The 20,526-nt window shown below is 41.2% G+C and overlaps 1 protein-coding gene across 3 annotated transcripts in view; it reads left to right on the top strand.

Moving 5' to 3' along the window:
• The window catches only part of AGPAT3 (1-acylglycerol-3-phosphate O-acyltransferase 3), a 93,830-nt gene that overhangs the window by 65,566 nt on the left and 7,738 nt on the right, over positions 1 to 20,526 (top strand). For all 3 annotated transcript variants that reach the window (XM_075033611.1, XM_075033612.1, XM_075033610.1), the window contains 5 exons: positions 9,623 to 9,849; positions 14,364 to 14,533; positions 14,732 to 14,893; positions 17,617 to 17,770; positions 18,220 to 18,322. In XM_075033611.1, coding sequence (XP_074889712.1) covers positions 9,672 to 9,849; positions 14,364 to 14,533; positions 14,732 to 14,893; positions 17,617 to 17,770; positions 18,220 to 18,322 — 767 coding nt within the window. In that variant the 5' untranslated portion in view covers positions 9,623 to 9,671. The remainder of the gene's footprint in view (positions 1 to 9,622; positions 9,850 to 14,363; positions 14,534 to 14,731; positions 14,894 to 17,616; positions 17,771 to 18,219; positions 18,323 to 20,526) is intronic.

Below are 20,526 nucleotides of genomic sequence, written 5' to 3'. Positions count from 1 at the left end.
GTAGAGAGCAGTTAGCAGGACAGAAAATACTTGGCTGTCCTTTAGAGAATTGAAGTGGACCTGTTCAGCCTGCTGGAGTGTGCCGAGTTGTCCAAGAGCTTCTCCCAGGCTGCTTTTGCCCTCAAAACCTGTGCAAGCTGGAAACTTTACAGCATTTTTCAGAATTTGAGGTTGATGTACAAACTGAATACCAGATGGGCAGGCAGTGGATGCCTGTAATGCCGTACACAATGGTTGAATGGCATAAATCCACTGTGGCACGCAGCAGGAATCTTGCACAGGCCTGGGAAGTTGCCGGCATGTGTAACAAAAAGAGGAGAGTATAACATGAGGGAAGTAATAGGGAACTGGAGAGCTAGCAAGGATTAGCATCCTGCTTCTTCCTGAAGGAGTTTTATCTAAAGTAGCAAAGGGGGGTGAATAGCTGCCCCCAAGCAAACAAAAAGGGCCAGGGGGAGGTTTAAAAGTTCCCAAGATAAGGAGGAAGACTGGCAGAAGGTGTTTGACAGCCATTTCTGAGTGAGTCACGCTTAACTGTCTGTCTGGAGCCACAAGGAATTTGCAAAACTGGATAATTGTTCCTATTTATTTCTTAAAATATATGGAATATGACAGTGTTCTAGCTCATGTGTTTCAGCATAAAATGGCTTGCTGTGGGCTGGTATTTTTCCCTGGTTTTATCACTTTTTCTTTTAAATTGCAGTCTTGCTTATCTTCTCCCTCTCTGTGTAAGAGCCAGGTCCGTTCCTGCTGTGTCTTGCTGTGCCAACAGACCGGTGGGAGCATCGCTTCCCCTTGCCCTGGGTCAACGGCTTCTGTCTCTGTGTGGCTGCAGCAGGGAGGTTGACTTCTGTAGTACTGCAAAGAAAGGCAAACGTGCAGCCCTGTATAGCCCCCAGGAAGAGCATTCAGCACTGGGAAGGGGTGTGGGACCCCCGTTGCGCTCTTGGGTTACTAGCACCCTTTAACGGGGAAGCTGGTGCATTAAAACCTGCGTGTTAACCTGCAGTTTAGCTTAGCTCTGCTGCAGCAAGGCTTACTCAAGTGCAATTTCTTTTTGGTTTAGGAGACCAGAATTGAAAAGCTCTTATTTTTTGCCCCTAACTGGTGAATTTTCTGGTTTCTTCCTTTAGTAGGAAGGGGCAGTAATGTGTGTCTACCTGCCTTTGGTTTTCAAAACGAGGCTAATTGTATGCCGTGTAGAACAAGATAAGTTACGGGTTGGGTTTTTTTTGCTCTTGATAGCAAGCAGGTCAAAGAAAGAACTTGAGCTCAAATGCTTGCAGTTCAGTAAATCTTTGTAATCAGTAATATTCAAGTTTAGGACAAGGTTTATGAAGGCAGAGTTCTACAAGGGCTTTCCCAAGTTTCTGTAAATGTGTATATACCCGCAAAACCCATCTAATCTAAATTTAATATACAATTAAGGTTTTGTAATTATAGCTTTAGGAAAAATTAACTTTATGTGTTGCTTATACTAAAGCAGAAGTGCCAGACTGCAGACCGAACGATGACAAATGGCGTGCATGTATACAAGGGAGAAACAGCATGCAAACACCTACAAGCAGTTGTAAATGACATACTGTAATAGAAACTATCCTAAGTTTACTAAACCATAAGGCAATGTTTGTCTTCCTGAGATAAAAACAAGTTACATGCATGTATAACCAGGTTTTGAAGTAGTGGAACTCCTTCACTAGAAAACTCAAGAGAGAATCCTGCAGTGTCTTGCAAGTATGGTGAGGCTGTTCTACAGAAAAAAATTGTATCAGCCTAGTTCAGTGATATTCAGCCGTGACATCAAAGTTGTCTGGGCTGTTTTTACCCAGTGAACTTGCCACAGAATCTCTCTAGTTTTCCTGTTGTGAACAGAAAATACCATTGTTTTCTTTGTTGATAAAGAGATGCTTGCAGGGAGAGAGGTTTCTTAGCCAGTTCTGCTTCCTTGTGTAGGTTGCCTTTCAGCTAGCAGATTTCTAAGCAAGTCAGGATTCATTTCGGTTATCTGATCCATTTGTTTAAATAGAAGCTGAGTTAACTGAATGTGTATGCTGAGGAGAAATTGAATTTGTGCACACTTGCTCTCTTTTTTTTTTTTGTATGTGCTGAGTATGATAAAAAGAAATGGTTGAAATCAAATTTGGAAAATAGCCATTTTAATATTGCTTGTGTTTTCAGCTGTAATATTGTAGCAACAAGTTAGAAAAATATAATTTCATCTCTAGCAGAGGCATAAGCACAGTCCTCTCTGCAGCTGGGGAGGAGGCTTAATTATGTCAGTAACACTTCATTTAGGGCAGGGAAGAGGGAAAACTGCCCCTTAAGTGCAGTGATATGTAGTATCAAGAGCTGTTTTATCCCCTTCTGGTTCCATTGAGTTGTTTGAATGTTTTTCTTTGCTTTGTTTACATATCCTGTGGTCTTCTATCTACAAAATACGAGTTAAACAACTGGTTATCTTGATTTTATTTTTTTTTTTTTTTAGAGCAACCCATAGCTTGATAGGAAGCTGCCGCACATTTTAAAAGCAGGAAGGAGCTCTGAGGCTGAAGTCCCGGTAGGACATGGACCTCTTACAGATATTCTCCATAGGGCAGGGAGGTGTTGCAGTGGCAGGAGGTGCTCTGAGCACGTAAACGGCTCCCCACAGTGGGGCCATACCCTAGCACGGCATTTGTGGTGTGAAGGGATGACTCTCTGTGGTCATTCCCCAAAGGGGCTTGCTGGTGCACAGAAACTATTCACGTGTGCATTTTATTTTGTAACCTTCTCTCTCCTAAAGCTTAATTGGTAAACTTACAGTCTTGTAATAATAAAATTAAAGATTTCTAAAGAGTGGAGGAGGCATGAACAGGGACTAGTGTTTCTGTTGAGGATGTGTGTTCCTCATGTGGTTGTCATTGTTCTGAGTGACCATCACATCATGCCTAGAATTAACGCCTACACTTTACCTATGGCAGAAGAAAATAAAATAATTTCTCTAGGACCTCTCATTCTCCATGCCTATTAAATGACAATGAATGTCAGAGAAATATGCACAGCTTTTTTTTTTTTTTTTTTTTTTTTTTTTTTTTTTTAAGCTTGACGTATTGGGATCTCATTAGGATGGTAAGTCAAGCAAAAGGCTTTCTATTTGATGGAAATAGACTAATCTCATAAAAAAATCTCTACAGATACTGAGCCAAACCTATTGACACTAGTGGAAGTTTCTATGATTTAATGGGCTTTAGAGCAAGACCAAAATAATGAATATTATTTCAGACAGATAGCAGCGATAATCTTTTACTCTTGACCTTTTCTAGAAACTGGCTGTGGTGCTGTTTCAAAGCCAAGATTGATAAAATTTCAAGGACTAAGTTCTCATCTAATTCCATGATGGTAACTCAGTAACACTTTTTTTTCTTTTTGAGGTGATATTCCTAGTTCTCACAACTCAGAAACAAATTTGCATCTTTGTGACCTAAGTTTGGCTTAAGGTCCTCTTCCATACACTTCAATTTTAGAAATTCATGGCAAGCAGGATTTTTGATGAACTTTTGAATCAGCCTTGCATTTCACTGAGGGATGTGCAGGGAAATTAGAATCATAGAATGGTTTGGGTTGGAAGGGACCTTAAAGATCATCTAGTTCCAACCCCCCGGCCATGGGCAGGGACACCTTCCACTAGACCAGGTTGCTCAAAGCCCCATCCAACCTGGCCTTGAACACTGCCAGGGATGGGGCATCCACAACTTCTCTGGGCAACCTGTTCCAGCGCCTCACCACCCTCACAGTGAAGAAGACCTATATTGTGTGAGAAACTAAGAAAATCTTCCTGTCATGCTTAGGATTAAAAGGTTAGGTCTGCAGTAGACAGTTTGTAACGCTGTGTGGGATGTGATTGAATAGTTGTCTATTCTTACAGCATATCTGGAGAATCCTTAGTACAGACTGTTCAAATGGATACCAAAACTGTTGTTACACCTCATTTTGTTTCATTTGCTTATTAGCTATACTGACTCACTGCTGTTGATCTAAGCTATGTGTTCTAGCTTACTTTGACAGCTGTGGTTGCCAGTGGTTCTTCTAAAGCAGTGTTTCTAAAATAAATCAGGGCTGAGTAGAGACTGCTTTCAGTGGTGCCATGGCAGAGTGGGCAGGACCCTCAGGTTGCTTTTTTTGAAGTCTGGGGCGATGCCGTAGGTAAATACTCTTTCTGTTGGTTTAGAATGTCTTCTGCATCACATGGGTCAGGCTCCCAAACTCCTCATCCTAGAAAGAGATGCGGTACAGTGCAGGAAGTAGAAGACCATCAATTACCTACTTTCTTCCTGAATATTTTCCTATATCGGGTATTTGCTATGAATATATTATTGCACTTTTGAAAGCTAGATAGCCACTGCACTTTTGTCTTTTAGCTAGAAAAGTATTGCATATTCTGCAAGGAAAAATTATTTCTTAGAGGTAACTGAGGTAATTACTTATAAGCATTGGATGTAACTCAAGATGATCAATGTATTTTGTGTGGTATGTCCCAGAAATATCCAGGAAAACAATCCACTGCTCCTGTGGCAATGCAGTACTTCTGAGGGATGCTAGAATGACCAGACTGGAACCTGTACTTTTATCCATGGAGTAGGTATAGGCAGCAGCATTGAAAGCTTTCCCTCATGTCTCTGCCTCAATGGTTGGGTAGCTGGTTAGTATTCTTGGGTTTTCTGATTTTGTAAGGGGACGTGAGGGATAAGATGCTTATGCTAGTGACTTTCATAGCTGGTTTTAAAAGAGAAGTAGCCTGAGTTGGGTCATCAGAGGAATCTGGAGGGTAGAAAGTATAGAGAACAGGTGTTTTCTTCAGCTTCTGGCTGCTGCTGTTTGTACCTGTTCTCCTCATACACATGAAGCAGCTCATGGAACAGATAGTTCTCACTTTGAATAAGAAATAGTTTTTAATTTTCCTTGTGTGTTTTTGATGAGCAGAGTTTGTAGAATTCTGAAAAACAGTGAGGAAACTCTGGTGAGACATGGCCAACAAAATACCTTTTTGCACTGCTTCTGACTTGCAACATTATTAGCCTTTATTTATAGACAGGGTTTGCCAAGTTTATACAGACATCAAGGAGATTTACTAAGCTTAATCTGAAAAATATGGTGTTTCAAAGTATGATGGTAAAAGGTAGAATTCAGTATCGTAAGGATTTCACTCAATTCCTCAACTAGTAAAAATGTTACGAGGTAGGTGAAATACCACAATTCAGGGTGGGGGCAACACATTCAGAGCAAAAGATGTCTGTAGTTAGTTTCATAAGTGGAGATAAATATGGTACGGTAGAGCGGAAGCAGCTGGAAAATGACAGCGGCATGCTCAGAAAAACTAAAGGCAAAAGGGTAGAGATGCAAATACTGGCTGCTGCAGTTTTTGCTGTTGTCAAATACATTAATTCTCACTGGGTTGGAATATTAGAATCAGTGGACCAATTTCTAATTTCATACTCGTATTCATGCAAACCTTGTGAACTTCAGATGAATTCTACACACATGACAGCAATAAATTAATTAAAACCTGGAGTTCGAACTGGAAATACTATATTATAGAATGATTAATGGTTTAATTTTTAATTTTGAGTTCATAAATAACTACAAGTTTCATGAGATGGCTGTGATGTCCTTAGTGCACATTGTGCATCTGTTTTTTTTAAACCTGATTTCTTAATGAAATGAGGCTGATGCAATCATGCTCTCTCTGTCATTCTCCCTTCTAATGGCTTTTGAACTTGGTGGCATATTTCAGCAACATTTAACAGAGAGATAGATGTCTCAAAGCATTTAATCACTAGGTCTTTCATGAATGTAGAAAGCTGGGTAAAGGAAAAAGATTGTATTCCTCCTTCTACTGAGAGGCACATAGTATCTTTTGGATACAAGAGAGTCCACGTGAACGTGGAGCCTCAAGACACAAGTCTGTACCCAAGAAAGCTGTAGGACATCTGCCTTCTTGCCGTTTACTTGAGAGGTATATAAATAAGGGAGGGAGCCCAGAAGGATGCAAAGCATTTAAGAACTTTTTCATCAGAGAAGATAAAGATCAATACTACGGGGAGCGGTCTCTGACTTTCATAAAGTCAAACGACCCTGTGAGGTAAGGCACTAAAAGGCAATGAAAGTGTGCCATTTGGTTTGAGCTGGGTTTTACCCTAGTGTTGTCCTGCAGCATGGCTGTGAAAAGCAGGCACTTGGCGAGGGTGTGAAAGCAGGGAGGGTACAAAGTTGACTGCAGTTCTCAGTGCAGCTGCATGGGAGGAAATGGAAGTTTTGTGGTGAAAGGTCAATGTTGTGTAGTTACAAGGTGCTTTAGGAAAAGAAGGGAGAAAAAAAGATTTTACTGGCAGGTCTTTGAATATGCACATGATATGGGTATACTGTAAAAAAGAAAAAATGAATAATGCTGAAACTTGCCGTCTTAAGCTGGGGCAGATGTTTGCTTCCTCAACACTTCACTTAGCTGATCTTAATATATATGTCAGATGCAGAAGCGTTGTTTCTCCTCATTCTAGCAAATTCTGATTTCTCCATCCTCTCTCCGGCCTGACCTTGGGATTCAACAAAACAGCTGCTGACCACCCTTTGCCTGTTGGCCTGTCCCTGAATTGCCTGGCTGTCCTACACGGGCAGGAATGCAGAAAAGTAAAGAATTCCTGGGTTAAGATTAACTTCTAATTATCTTAGAAGTCAAATACAATTAAGTGAGGGATTGGAAAAAGGGACACTGGCAGGTTCTGTATCCAGCATTGAAACTGGAAGGAACAGAAGGACGACTAACCCATTTTTTTAGTTGATCCCTGTCCATTTTAAGAGGAAGTGCAAGTAAACCAGCTGTGCTTTATGGATCAATTGGGCAAACGCTGTCCTCAAAGTGTCAGAGAGGAACCAGCTATGCTTTGGCTAGTGTTCTCTTGACCACGTAGCAATACTGGTAAGAGTTGCAGTCCCCAGATGCACAGGGGTGCAGTGAGCCCCGGTGCAGGCACACGAGGCAGTCGTGCTGTGTTGCCAGCCAGAGCCACACAGCTCTGGAGTCCCGCTACAGCGAGACGGTGCTCAGCATGCGGAGCAAGAGTGATAAATCTTGTTTTCCACGTGTAACGAAGCTGGAGAAGCAACATGCTGCAATGTCTCTCTACAGCTTTCTGTCTGGTAAAAAGGGATGTGTCCTTTTGGGTCTGTAATACGGCAGTGTTCTTAATGTAAGGGACAAATACCAGGGTGCTACAGGCTTTGCTCAAAGCAAAGAGGCTGTGGAAGTGGAGCCAAACCATTTTATTTGAGGGTAATACTTGACATTTGTGGTTTTCCTCATGCTGTTTGTATGCGCTTTGGGCCCTTCTCCGGAAGGGGCTAAGCTGTGCATTGAAAGGCAGTAAGTACTGGTCTAATGACCATGATAGATATGATCATCAGCAAAGTGGCTTGCACATGGCTGTACAGAAGGCAAGTAGGGATTTGAGAAATAGTTGAGGGGGACAGGGAGTGAAATTGTTCTTTTCTCTTTTGTTTGAGCTGTTTTTTTGAGAGAAACCAGATGAAAAGAATGACTCTGATCTTGGAAGTGAAGAACGTGGTGTTTAATGTTTGGCAGTACATTGATACAATGACTTGAAGAACTTGCCAGTGGAGAAGATAAATGAGCCCATTGCTGTATTAGGGCCTCAAACACCGAATACCGGGGCTACCTCCCATACGGTACGTGTGAACACTGGTGCGATGTTCTAGCTATATGAGACAACTGTATCCTGCAACCCTTTGAGGAGGGGAGAGGAAGGAGGGCTCCACCTGTTTCTTTTTAAACACAAGTCTCTGCTTCCTAGCAGCTGTTCTTAAAGTAACTTATTAGTGGAAGAAATGTTTCTTCCATTATTAGAGGAAAATATTGGGAGAATTTAGATTATTCATCATAAGCTTCAATATCAGCTTATTCAACTTGCTTTGCTTTGCTTTCTGTGGCAGGCACAATAGTGACTCTATTGAAACAGACTTTTTTTTTCCTCTGTAATGTGCTTCTGAAGTGGGTAGATTACTAATGATGCAAATAGATTTTAATTGTGCAAAAGCTAGACACTCTGTGCCTTGAAAGGCAGTACCTGATTTGTAGAAGAGACAGTAGAAAACAAGCTTTCACAAATAAAATTGCTGTTGAGTTTTATAAATAGCACCATACTGTAAGGAGGTGGCAGATGAAAATGGTTTGGTTCCTCAGAGCTGACAGGTACTTTATTTTCAGGCATCGGGAACTTCTGCGTCACTTTTGGATGCTTGACTTGTCAAACGTGTTTGTTACCATCTACTGGTTAGTCTGGTCATTTACAACACTTGTAAAAGCTGAGCATAAATACTGTCAGCAAGCTTTGGCTGTGGAAGAAAATCGGGATCATGCTTTTATATTTTGGGTGAGATGTTGAGGGTGTGGTTTGACAGCCTGGTTGGCCTAGTTATAGGGCTTCTAGTACCCAGCGGGTCAAAAAGGCCAGTGTCAGGTAATGCAGGGTTTGGAATAAACTCAGTCTGGTGGCTTGTTAAATACATTTTACTGGGTTAACTTTGTACTGGCAGGATTTGTATTGGGTCAAACTTGTCTGTCTAAGCTACTGTGACTTTCTGCTGGTTTAGACACGGCCCATCTTTCTGCACCTGGTATAAATATGGCACATGCTCGGAGTTAAGTGCTCTGGCTACTTTGGTGGAATCAAGATTCTGTGCCAAAGCCCCTTCCAGATCAAGTTTGTACTGATACATAGTCTAAGGTTTTTCTATTATTTTACTTTTTTCCCCACACTGACTGGTATATTTGAACATGGAACTGTGGCTTGACAAAGTGAGAAGTTATTAAACTTGCTCCAGCATGGGTTTTGGGTGTGGGAATACCTAATTTCCATTTCCATGCCTTAGCTGCCTTAGCGTTTGCCAGACTGACACTCTGTGACCAGCCCTGCTCTTTTCATCCCAAAATTCACTGCAGGATGAAGAGCCTGCTCCCCAGATGGACTCCTGTACTCTTCTAGTCCAAGCAAATGCGTACCAAAGTCTCTGTAGCCCCCGGCAGCCCTCGCTCAGTGCTTGTTCAGGAGAAGTGTGTACAGAGCAGCGGCTTTGAAGGCAGGCCAGGAAGGCATTGGTTCGTTTACGCAGCTCCAGAGGCTTGGCATGCCATTTATTGGGTGCGGGGACTGAGGCTCCTGTTGCAGTTCAGGGACAGCAACCCCTGAAGGTATAGCAGTCACTGTGCTGCTTGTTTACCGGTCAGGGCTCTACTGCTTCGCTCTGAGTGCAGGGCTCTGTGTTCCTCCCAGCATTAAGTCCAATTATATGATCTTTGTTCGAAGAGAGGTGTGAGATTCATCTTCAGCAAACAATAATCTTCTTAGTGTGCTGTGAATTGTAAATAATGATTCCTTCCTATTTTTGGAAGTGATTTGCACCCTCAACAGTTTGTGTGAAGACCTGAATGAGGCAGGCTTGGAGAGCAGCGTTGTTTCTTGCATTGGGTTCCTGTTGCTGAAGTTGCACGGACTGTTTCAGGGCTCTTCCTTTGCCCTTCCTCAGGGCTTGTAAACCCAGTCTCCATTTGATTCTTTTCTTTCTCTTTCAGGACCATTATTCTGAGTGACGGCCCTTGCACACGCTTCTGAGTGGTTATCATGGGCTTCATTGCCTTTCTGAAGACCCAGTTCATAGTTCACCTCCTCATTGGGTTCGTCTTTGTTGTGAGTGGACTGATCATTAACTTCATTCAACTATGCACGCTAGTCCTCTGGCCCATAAACAAGCAGTTTTATCGCCGAGTAAACTGTCGCCTTGCCTATTCGCTTTGGAGCCGTGAGTATGCTCGAAGGGGACGTGAGAGCTGGGGGTGGGGAAGGGAGCGTTTTTTGTTTCTCTTTTTGTTAACTAAAGAAAAAAATATATATACATGTATATGTATATACACAGAGACACATGAGAGAGAGAGAGAAAAGTGATAAGTTAGATGTAGACTCTCAGAGCAGTTCAAAGCAGCCATCTTTTCTGAAATATTGGGAAAACATACAAAAGTCAAGGCACTGATACTTATTGTCACTCTGTTATTCAAAAAAGTCAGAAGTAAAGCTCCTCCCCACCCCCAGCCCTATCCTGACCGGTAGGACTTGCTGATTCTGTCTCAGTAGCATCTTCATCCAGCATCAGAGCCTGTGCTAAGTGATGGGGAAGGGGGAATGCACAGAGACTGCTTCAGGTATTGAACATACGTGTGATGCTGACCACTTACTTAGGAGTCCAAGTCAACTGTGTGGTCTGCAGAGAGAGATGTATTTAGTGTAGGTGTCTCTATAGCTGAAGTGTGCGACAAAGTCAGAGTCCTCTTACACCCTACAGTGTCCATCTGTGATGCCTGTGTCTCCTCTTGTGAGCAATTTGTCACTCTTTTCTTCTTCTGCCTGTGGGACGGCTCTACAGTGAGTGCAGCTGCTTTGCTCTTCTCTCTCAGACCTTTGCAACTTCCTCCCTGTGGATGGCTTTTCTTTCTCCTCATACAGCTTAACAGGGGATTAGATTTCTGAAATGAGTGTTTAGAGGCTTCGTAGTCCAAATGTCACCTCCTGTTACAGCAGTGAATCATCTAATTCGTTTCCATTCTCCATCCCCTCCCAGTATGCACGGCCACTTACCTTAGTGCTCAACTCAGCATCCAACTGCCATTTTGGGTAAATGAGTCACCTAAGTGACTACTTAAATTACAGTTGAGCAGTCCACTGACAGGCACCCACATTTCTTAAATCATCTATGTGAAGTACTGCCAACACAAACTCTCCAAAGTACCTAGTTCGATTTCTTTTTAAGCTTGTTGTCCTTCCTGTGCTTTTTGTCCTACTTATTGAGAATGTTGTCTGAGAAGCACAGGAGAAAGGAAATTAAATAGAAAGTGGCAGGCAAACTGTCAGGAGAAAAGGTATTGTAATGGAAGAACTTATAGGTGGAAACTTCAAAATTAGCATGGTTGGAGGGGAGTGGAGGTTTTTGGGTTTTTTTTTATTTGCTTCTAAGAATTTCTTAATGTGCTTTTAATAATCTAGAATCTGATCTCATCCTGAAAACTCTTGTTGCACTAGTAGCCTGGTTTTTCTGGGGATATGAGCTGCTTGTACCTGTAAGGCTTGTAGGTTCAGACCCTTGATTTCTACAAGTTAGCATTGTGCATGGAAAAATCACATTTTAAATGCTGTTATCTTACATCTTGTATACACAGGAAATAACGTACACTATTGTTCAAAAAGGTTTGGGGAAGCTGAGTAGATAATTATGTTGTACCTAGGATAACCCCTCGTGTATAGCCTATTATAAATTAAATTATTGAGACATTAAAGTATGAAAATTAATGTAAATGTTATATGGGATTGCAGAGTGCTGATGGCCTGTAATGGAAGAGCTGACAGAATATGCACTTAAATTGTGATTTATAACGAATTAAGTAAGCTGTGTAAATGCAGCAGTTCAAATGTTGCCATTCATAATGAAATATGTTTCATTATATGGAAGCCTTTTGGCAATGAACCTGTAGGTTGGTGTTCTGTTCTGGATGATATGTTTTGCTCGCTTACTCCAAGCTGTTTAGTTTTAGGCTAAGGGTGTTCATGTCAGAGCTGTCTGTAACAGAAGCTGCTCTGCCTATCCGGCAGAAGATTGGTGTGCAGGGGTGGATACACAGGTGATTGTGTATCTGGCTGTGTGCTATAGCCTACTGAAAACCAGGCTCTATTCTTAATGTATCTCTTCTCAAATAGATAAAGCACAGCTTCAGAAGGGGAAGAAGATAGACTCTATCCAGTGTTTGTGGCAGACGTTTGGGGAAAAAACCATCTGTTGGGCTCTGGCCTCAGCATAAACCCTTTGCAGTGCATATATTTCATGACAGGTAGTCTGTACTTTAAGCTCTCCTACATCAGCTCCTTTCAGATGACTTACGTCTTTGGAGAGCGCAGCGTGTTTAGTTTAGTCCAATTGCAAAAATAATGTCTCAAATGTTAGTACTTTAAACTGTGCTGTGCCTCTTGTTTGCTTTTTTTCTGGATGGCTTGCGAGGCTGTAAACCAGCCTGCTTTGGTGTGTGGAAACCCCGGCTGCAGGAGGGTGTTTGTTGTAGCAAGGTGTTGCTTGTCTTCTAGAAGAAGTATCCGAAGCAGTGCAAGCATTATAGTCTCTTCATTCAGAAGGATGGGCATGCTGTAGCATTGGCAGGATCGGTGCCATGCAAAATAGCTGTAACCCACACACCAGAAAAAAAAAAAAAAGGAAATGAGCCCACTCCTGGTTATAATTGCATCATCTATCAGTACACTTGTAAAGGCCAATCTGTTTCCTCGTATTAATTCTCTAGCTCATCAACCCTCCTCTCTCAGTATGAACTCTGGGAAATCTCTCAGCAAAGCTTTGTCCGCTATTTTAGAGTGAATGGTACAAGAAACACTTTGCAGAAAATTACCCATACCTGCCTCTGCAGAATTTTTTTCTGATTTTGAAGAAACACACCCATTTTATTTTATTTTTGATAAGAAAATGCAGCAGCTGTAGCAAGTACTGGAGATGTTCCTCCTTAGTACACAGAGAGCAATGGAAAAGGAAAATCACTCAGAGTACCACACTGTGTTTGGTACCACTACTCCATTCTCCTGCCCACCTGCTTGGAAGAGCATAGCTCTCAATTGGGGACACTCTTGCTCTCCTCTTTCCCCTTTTACTGAGCCAGGATAACCAGAGCAAGAAAGGTAAGTGATCACATCATTCGCAAAGGAGACAAAGCTGGAAAGCAATGATAGAAACCTCTAGTTGGTGTAAACTATTATTCTGTCTTTTCTCTGCTGTATTTCCAGTTGACCAGGGTTATGCTTTCTTGATCAGCAAGTTGCATAACTTTGTCATACCTCCAAATGAGTGAGTCTTGAAAACGATATAGGGGAATAACCTGGTGGATAGTGGTCACACAGGGAATACAAGTGAAAAAACAGTGTTAGAGAAGCTACGCATCTTCAGCAGACCAGGATTGGTATTCCCTATCATTCACCTAAATACTGTGTTTGCCTTCTCTCTGATGTGGTGCAGAATTGGAGCCACTCTTATTTAGCAGTTTGAATAGATTACCCTGTCATGATCCCACTAATCAGAAGCCCTCGTGCAGGAAGACGCTGCCCCATTTTGCAAAACTAGGGCCTCCCAATGGAAAGTTGAAATACTGCATGGCAGAACTGGCTGATGCAGAGAACCAAGGGGGTGCCTTCCAGTTTTGACCCTGCAAGTTTGTTGTAGTAATATGGGAGGAGTTGGACATTTCAACTGCCATATTTGTGCAACAAAATTTTGATTGCATCCATTTCACATTGAAATGAGAAAATACCAATGACTACAGTTTGCATGGAAGCAAATATTCCTAATGGGAGAATGAACTATTCTCATACTTTTTTATAGTTGTCCCATGATACAAGCAATGTCTTCCATCTGCCTCGTTGTACTGAAATGAGAGAAATAGGCTAACCATAGCAACTACATTCAGTGCATGCTGAATTAAGTGGACAGGGGTTTTTAAGAAGAAAAAAGGAGAGGTGGAAAATAAGAAGAGTGGGTAATGAAGGAAATGTTCAGGGTGGAGTAAGAGAGATGCTGGGATTTCGAAAAGCTGGAGAAGACGGAGGGGAAAGGGCTCATTCTTTCATGTGCAGTGAAAGACAGACACAATTTACCATTCCTGTCTTTGCCTGGGTATTTTGATAAATTAGCTCGATTTTCTGGCACTTCTGACTCTGTTGATGACCATAATACAGAATGATTAGAGTCCTATGTTCTAATATTAAAATCTATTGCAGAAGATCTATGCCACTGTATCCCTTTAAAAGCCCTTTATTGGTCTGTTTACCTCCATAAAGCTTGTTTCATGTTGAGTAAAAGCATTAGGCTGCATCTATGCATAATTTGTATTCCACCTGGGAGAAACTGTACTCATTTAGCGGAGCAATCAACAGCTCAACTGTCTGTTTTCAGGCACAAAGTTTTGGGTTTTTTTCCCAGTGATCATGAAATTTCACGTTCATAATATAATGACCAAACTTGTCACTGTTAAAAACTTGCTAAATTATCCATAATGCATGTATCTAGTGCCCTAAATACTGCTTAAGGATGGTGCTGTGATTTGGTCTGTACCCATTCAAGCTTTCATTTCATCTCTACTGGGTTGGACTGAAAAGGTGACTGTTGCTGGGAGTTAGAAGAGACTAGGCACTGAATGGGGCTGGAGATGAAATGCTAAATGCTTTCTGTAAGCGGCATCCCTAACTCCTCTCTCTTGTCTTCTTCATGTTTGTTAGAGTTGGTAATGCTGCTGGAATGGTGGTCAGGCACAGAGTGCACCTTGTTCTCAGACGAGGCCACGGTGAACACCTTTGGGAAAGAACACGTCATCATCATCTTGAACCACAACTTTGAAATTGACTTCTTGTGCGGCTGGACTATGACAGAGCGCTTTGGAGTGCTAGGGGTATGTGGGGCTGTGAGTTTTCCCTTCATCTGGAGGATGATCGGTCTATTTAAAAAACATGCACATACAGTTTCTTTGCATTTGAGTTTCCAGATATAACTTCATCAACTCTTCATCATCTTAACTTTAATGTCTTTGATGTCATTGTACAAATCAGCAAACGACATTTTTGGATTGTTGTTTTTGTTTATCTCCAAGAGTTCCAAAGTTCTTGCTAAGAGAGAGCTACTATATGTGCCCCTAATTGGCTGGACGTGGTACTTCCTCGAGATTGTTTTCTGCAAAAGGAAATGGGAAGAAGACAGAGATACGGTTATTGAAGGATTAAAACGTTTGGCTGATTATCCTGAATATATGTGGGTAAGTGTTGGGTTCCTCCTCTAGTATTGACAGCTAGAAGTGAAATGGTGATGAAGGTACTCATGTGGTACTGTAGCTTTATGTATCAGGAGAAGGTCTGCTCACTACTTTCTTCAAGTGTTGTCAAGGAAAACCTGTCTCTGTTTCAGGAGGCCTTTTGGGATATGCTGGTAAAGTGTTGCTCCATTTGCCTGTTGGTAAGGGAGGCCATTTAGGAAATGGTTCAGAAGCTTGCATAGATGATTAGAACCTTGACAATCATTTATAAATCGGGCTTGTGCAATTTTTTTAAAGGTAAAATAAGTTCAGACAAAATTAACAACAGCCCATATTTGACTACTAAATCTATATAACCTTAAGCTACGTTTTCTGAGGTAGGCTAAAAAGACACATAAACAAAAAAGTCTTCTGGAGAAGTGAGTAATTGGGGGCGGGGGAGGGATGCACAGACCATTAATTTTGATAGGAAGTTCTTGTTAACATGCAAGTATGTATCTGTGTATGTGTTAGTATATGTATATGTTACTATGTGTCTTGTTAGTATGTATCTGTGAAATTACAGGTTTCCCAAAAAGCCTATATGAGAACATAAGGCAAGCTTACATCTGCTTTTTCAGTTATGCTTTTCTTTTTTATTTTGACACTATTTGAAGTCAAGGGTGAGACTTCTATGTTTCATTGTGTGCAATGTTGCTAGATTTTACTGCAGCAACACAGTGGTATAATCAACCTATTAACCACCTTCTAGCTTTGAATGCAAACGTTTTGATAAATTTACTGGTTTGCTTTTACAGCAGCGCATGTAATGTACAGTTATTTGGCTCATAAAACATTTTAAGAGGCTTTTTGTGCATTTTAAGTGATTTTTCAATATTATCCAGTACAGCTTGTTAAAATGAATAGTGAAATAGTAAGCCTTAACTAGTACATTGTGAATGTGTCATTCACGATTTTCTATCATTACAAAGATAGAAAAAAATAAGAATCTGGAGAATGTATTTTAAACTACTTAATTGCTTGAATATATGGATATGAACTACATTTAATATATCCTCCTGATTAGTCTTGCAAAAAAAGAAAAAAACCCTACCAATTAAAAAATCTCAAGACTGTACTTTAGTTGCAAATCTATACATTTTAATGATTCCACGGTTGAGAACCAAGGACTAGTCTCTAGGGAAAACAACTAGAAAATATAAATGCAAAACGTAGTTAGCATTGATTATTTAAATCAAGACTTCCTGCTTGGTAATTTAAATAATGATTAAAATTGACTTGAGTAAATCAATTTCCTAATTTTCGTGCATTCTAAATGCTGCAATTAGGGCTGTCTGCACAACCTTCCTTCGTGAGGTCTTTCTCACACGTGCACTGCGGCGCAGTCTGTACCTCGCTCGCATACTTGGTCCAGAATGATCACTGCGCCGTGGAGTAGAAGAGGGTGAGAATTCGGTATTGAGGAAAGAGCTTGCGTTGCAGACTGGGGTTGAGATTGCGGTGTTACACTCTGTACCTTGTGCTGCCCTCACCACTTGGTGGTGGTTGGTCAGGTTTTCATAATGAACGTGCCCTCAAGGGCCAAATGAAGATTGGAGGACCAGTCCCTGTTCTCTTACTGCGCTCTGGCAGGTCTAACTCTTATGTCTATGGCTTTGTGGTTTTAATATTCATTTAACTTACTTTTTGTGGTGTGCACAGTATGTGGATACGCTACAGAGAAAAAGTCAAGCAACTACAGTGCTGACAAATAGCAGACGTATAGCGATGCGTTGGACAAGCCTTTCTTTTGAATTGCAATGTTACAGCGTTGCATGATACTGCTGTGAGAGAGTAGTAGCAGTCTGCTATTCTCCACCTCCATTGCTTGCCTGGGATGCAGAGGTTTGTGTGTTCAAATGCAGCAATGTTTCCATTGCTGGTGCAATGGGAATTACGTCCACCTTTCAAAAAGGCCAGGGATAAACAGAAATTCACCCTAGGACCCTCAGAAGGGCTTTGTTTGTCTGCTTTTGGCTTTGCATTGCTTCTGGCCTCTCTCTAAACTAGAACAGAGGCAATATAGAGGCTGGAGAAGGAGAGATCGATGTTTTGTGCTGCTTGAAGTCAGTATGGGAGGATTTAAGTCTTCGATAGTTACTCAGGCTACCACAGTCAGATTGGTGCCTTACAAGTTGAACAAGGTAAAAGTTTTAGGGAAAGGCACCTTTTTTATGAACGTGACTGATACAAATGCAAAAAAAACCAACAAAACCACCAAACCAAAAAAACCCAAACAGAATAGCTTTCAGACAAACAAGTCTGTCTTCAGATGAGTAATTCTGGATGTACAGTACAAATTTTAAATGAGGTACCTAGTGATTAATTGTTTTTTCCTAAAGTGGTCATGTACTGATATTTGGATTGCTTTTTCTTATTTGTAGATTAGTCCATCAACAGCCAGCCAAAGCCTTCAGGGATTTTTGTTTTTTAAAGTAAATATTTCAGGTATAACAATTTAGACTTTTTGTTGCCTTAAATTTGGTACCAGTGTTGTTAAAATTAAATATAATTGTAAATGAGTTGTGAGGTGATGCTTATGCCTAATACTTGATGATCAAATGAGACAGTTGAAGTGTGTGCACATGCATGGGTATATGTTTCTCTTACACAAATTTTCAGTATTCTTCTTGGTTTCTTTTGATCTCAAGATGTCCTTGTTTTTGCCTTTTGTCTCATTGGACTAGTTTCTCCTGTACTGTGAAGGAACTCGTTTTACAGAGACCAAGCATCGTATCAGTATGGAGGTAGCTGAATCCAAGGGGTTGCCTAAACTGAAATACCACCTGTTGCCCAGAACCAAAGGCTTCACCACTGCTGTCCAGTGTCTCAGGGGAACAGGTACTGGCAAGCTGTTACTTGTTCTTTGCATTAATTGCAATGTGTTGTTTAGTATACTCTGTCTAGCACAGTGTAGTATACTCTTGTTCATTATGTCCATTACAATCAGTGAGTTGGCAGTAAGTATTCAGCATCTCAACCGTTAATTTGTAAATTGCCACATAACTCTCAGATAACAGTCTTAAAAAATAATAAACCTTTCGTGTATGTCATTGTTGCTTAGTTCATCAAGTCATCTTGTGTTTTGCTAACACACATGCTGTGTAGATGGCAATGTCAGGTGGCTGATACAGATAAATACAATATGTAAATGCAGAGTAGTGAAGGACTCTGCTACCTGACGTCATTAATGCCAGGCATGCACAAGACCGTCGCTGTCTAATGCAAGGATGCTGGCAATGGTTGCTAGAATTGCTACTATAACAGCCGTATTTTCTTTTTTGCAACAGTTTCAGCAGTGTATGATGTAACACTAAATTTCAGAGGAAACAAGAACCCATCTTTATTAGGAATTCTTTATGGAAAGAAATATGAAGCAGATATGTGTGTAAGGTGAGCATATAATGATGGAGGTGAGCCCTAAGATGCATGCTTTGGCATGTTGAAACATATTCAGATTTTACAGGGAAATGTCTTTTCCTGTAGTCCCCTTTTCCTTGTCCTTCAGGTTTGTCTGCAGGCCACAAAGAGCCTCCCTGTTTCCCCCCTGCTTCAGTTCGCTTTCGTGTGAGATCCCAAGATATCACCCAGCAGGTCAGAGAGCAGTGGACAGACTTTTTAAACCTGGGTGTGACCACGCTATCATTCCAGGGTTTCCCTCTGTGTAGCGAGGACACTTGTCTGCCTTTTTTTCCCTTCTCCGCTGGGAACAGAAAAGCAACTGTTCTGCCCCCTTCCCAGTCCCTTGCGAGCATATGCATAGTATAAATAGCCTGTCCAACTTCAATAGTCTCTTGTAGTAAATAGTGTAAAGCTCCTTACTGTGCCAGTTTCTCTCCTTCTCTCACATGCATTGATTAGCAGATTAAAAGTTAAATAATGCTGAAATTCAGAGATTGTATGAATGAGGTGGGACATTCCTCACATTTCTCATTACTTGTTGCCTGAAAGAGTAACTGCTAACACCTAACTCCATGCAGCATGTACACACATGCATGCACACACACACATGCTTTTGCTTTCTTCTTTTCTTCTTGTTGCCTTCTGCTATAAAGGTTTCCTTGTGATCATAAAAACTACCCACCCTTTCCTGTTGAATTTCTTCTTTTCCCTTTTATGTTTGGACCTGACAAACGACCTTCTTGTTCTTTTGACAGTTCACTTCTGCTTCTCTGGGGACTTCACCCACACTTTGGAAAACATTGCTACATTCTGGTGATGAGGTTGATGTTTGGTTTTTAAAAGAAAAAAAAAGCCTTGCTACTTCCCCCCACACCTTTCCCTGCTGGCCTTGGGTCTGTGCGTTGCAGATGCATGGCACTGGCTCTATACATTGTCCTTCTAATGAAAGCAGGTGTGTCTTGCCAGAGCCTCCAGTGGTGAAAGACTTTGTAGGGAATCACACTGATCATCCATTGTGTCGAGGTGTAGCAGCAACAGTTTTGTGGAAGAAATGCTATCCCAGGGGACGCAGAGTGCTGCAGCCCTAATGGGGACGGGAAGGACACATGCTCCAGTTCTGTTCTCAGATACTGCAACTTCCACAACATTTTAGTCTTTCAATTGGAAAGAAGGCTGCAGAGGTGATGGGGAGAGAGATGGGGTCATTCATTTGCAAGGGGCTTCATTTTGACTATTTACACTTGCCAGACATACTCCTGATAAGGAAAGTGAGCAAACCACTTACAAGCTAGCAAAACAGCTGGTCAGGCAGTTGTCACCTGTAATTCCATACTGATGGCAGATGTGTGTAGCATGTCTATCTAGATCTGGGGTATACATGCATGGATATACATCTGTATAATTTTACATTGAAGAGTGGCTGCATTCAGTTAAATATCTTATGGCTTGCTAATGGAGATGCAAGGTGGTTTTATTTATTGGTGAGGTAGTGAGAAGAAAGAAGAGAAATGTAGTTTTCAATAGTCGTTAGAAGCAGTTTGGGTTCGTAAAATTCTGTTGAGGATGATGTTACCAGGTAAAATTACTAATTGTACCCTATTAAGGAAACTAATGTTTGGATAATTTTGATTTAAAATATGTTTGTGGGCAGAATCAACATTCTCAAGATACTTTTCTACACTTGAAGCTTTTTCTGTCTTTTGGCAAGGAAGCTATGAGAATAAGGAAACTATTTTTACATCTTTTTGCTGAAAATTGAATGTGTCCTTAATGTACCAGCAGACTTAGCTTAGCTCAGAGAAAGGAAGCACATAAGCTCTTGTTCTTGGTATATGCGTATGCAGTTACCTGTGCAGAGGTAAGAAGCTTAGGTCTCTGCAGAGGATCCAGTCTTTCTCCTGACTGGGTCCAGAGAAAATCAGCTCAATTACCAAATGTTGCTGCTGTGAGTACCCTCTAGTGGTGATAGCAATACAGCAACAACCTTACGAGAGAGCTTTCAGCAAATGACTTTTACTGAGCTTTTATTGAGCATTATTTATATTAATTGAGCGACTTCTCCTGTTAGAGCTAATGAAAGTAAATCTGTAAAATCTGGTGTTCAATTCGTTTATGGGATTTAGAAATGTATTAGAACATCTTCCCTCTGCTGCTGCAGACTCAAAGGCTTTAAGTTCGTACAGTGGAAGCATATT

Source organism: Buteo buteo, chromosome 8 (genome assembly GCF_964188355.1).
Source record: "Buteo buteo chromosome 8, bButBut1.hap1.1, whole genome shotgun sequence".
NCBI lineage: Eukaryota > Metazoa > Chordata > Aves > Accipitriformes > Accipitridae > Buteo > Buteo buteo.
Note: the sequence above shows the minus strand (reverse complement) of the source record. Positions and strands in the feature narration are given on the sequence as shown.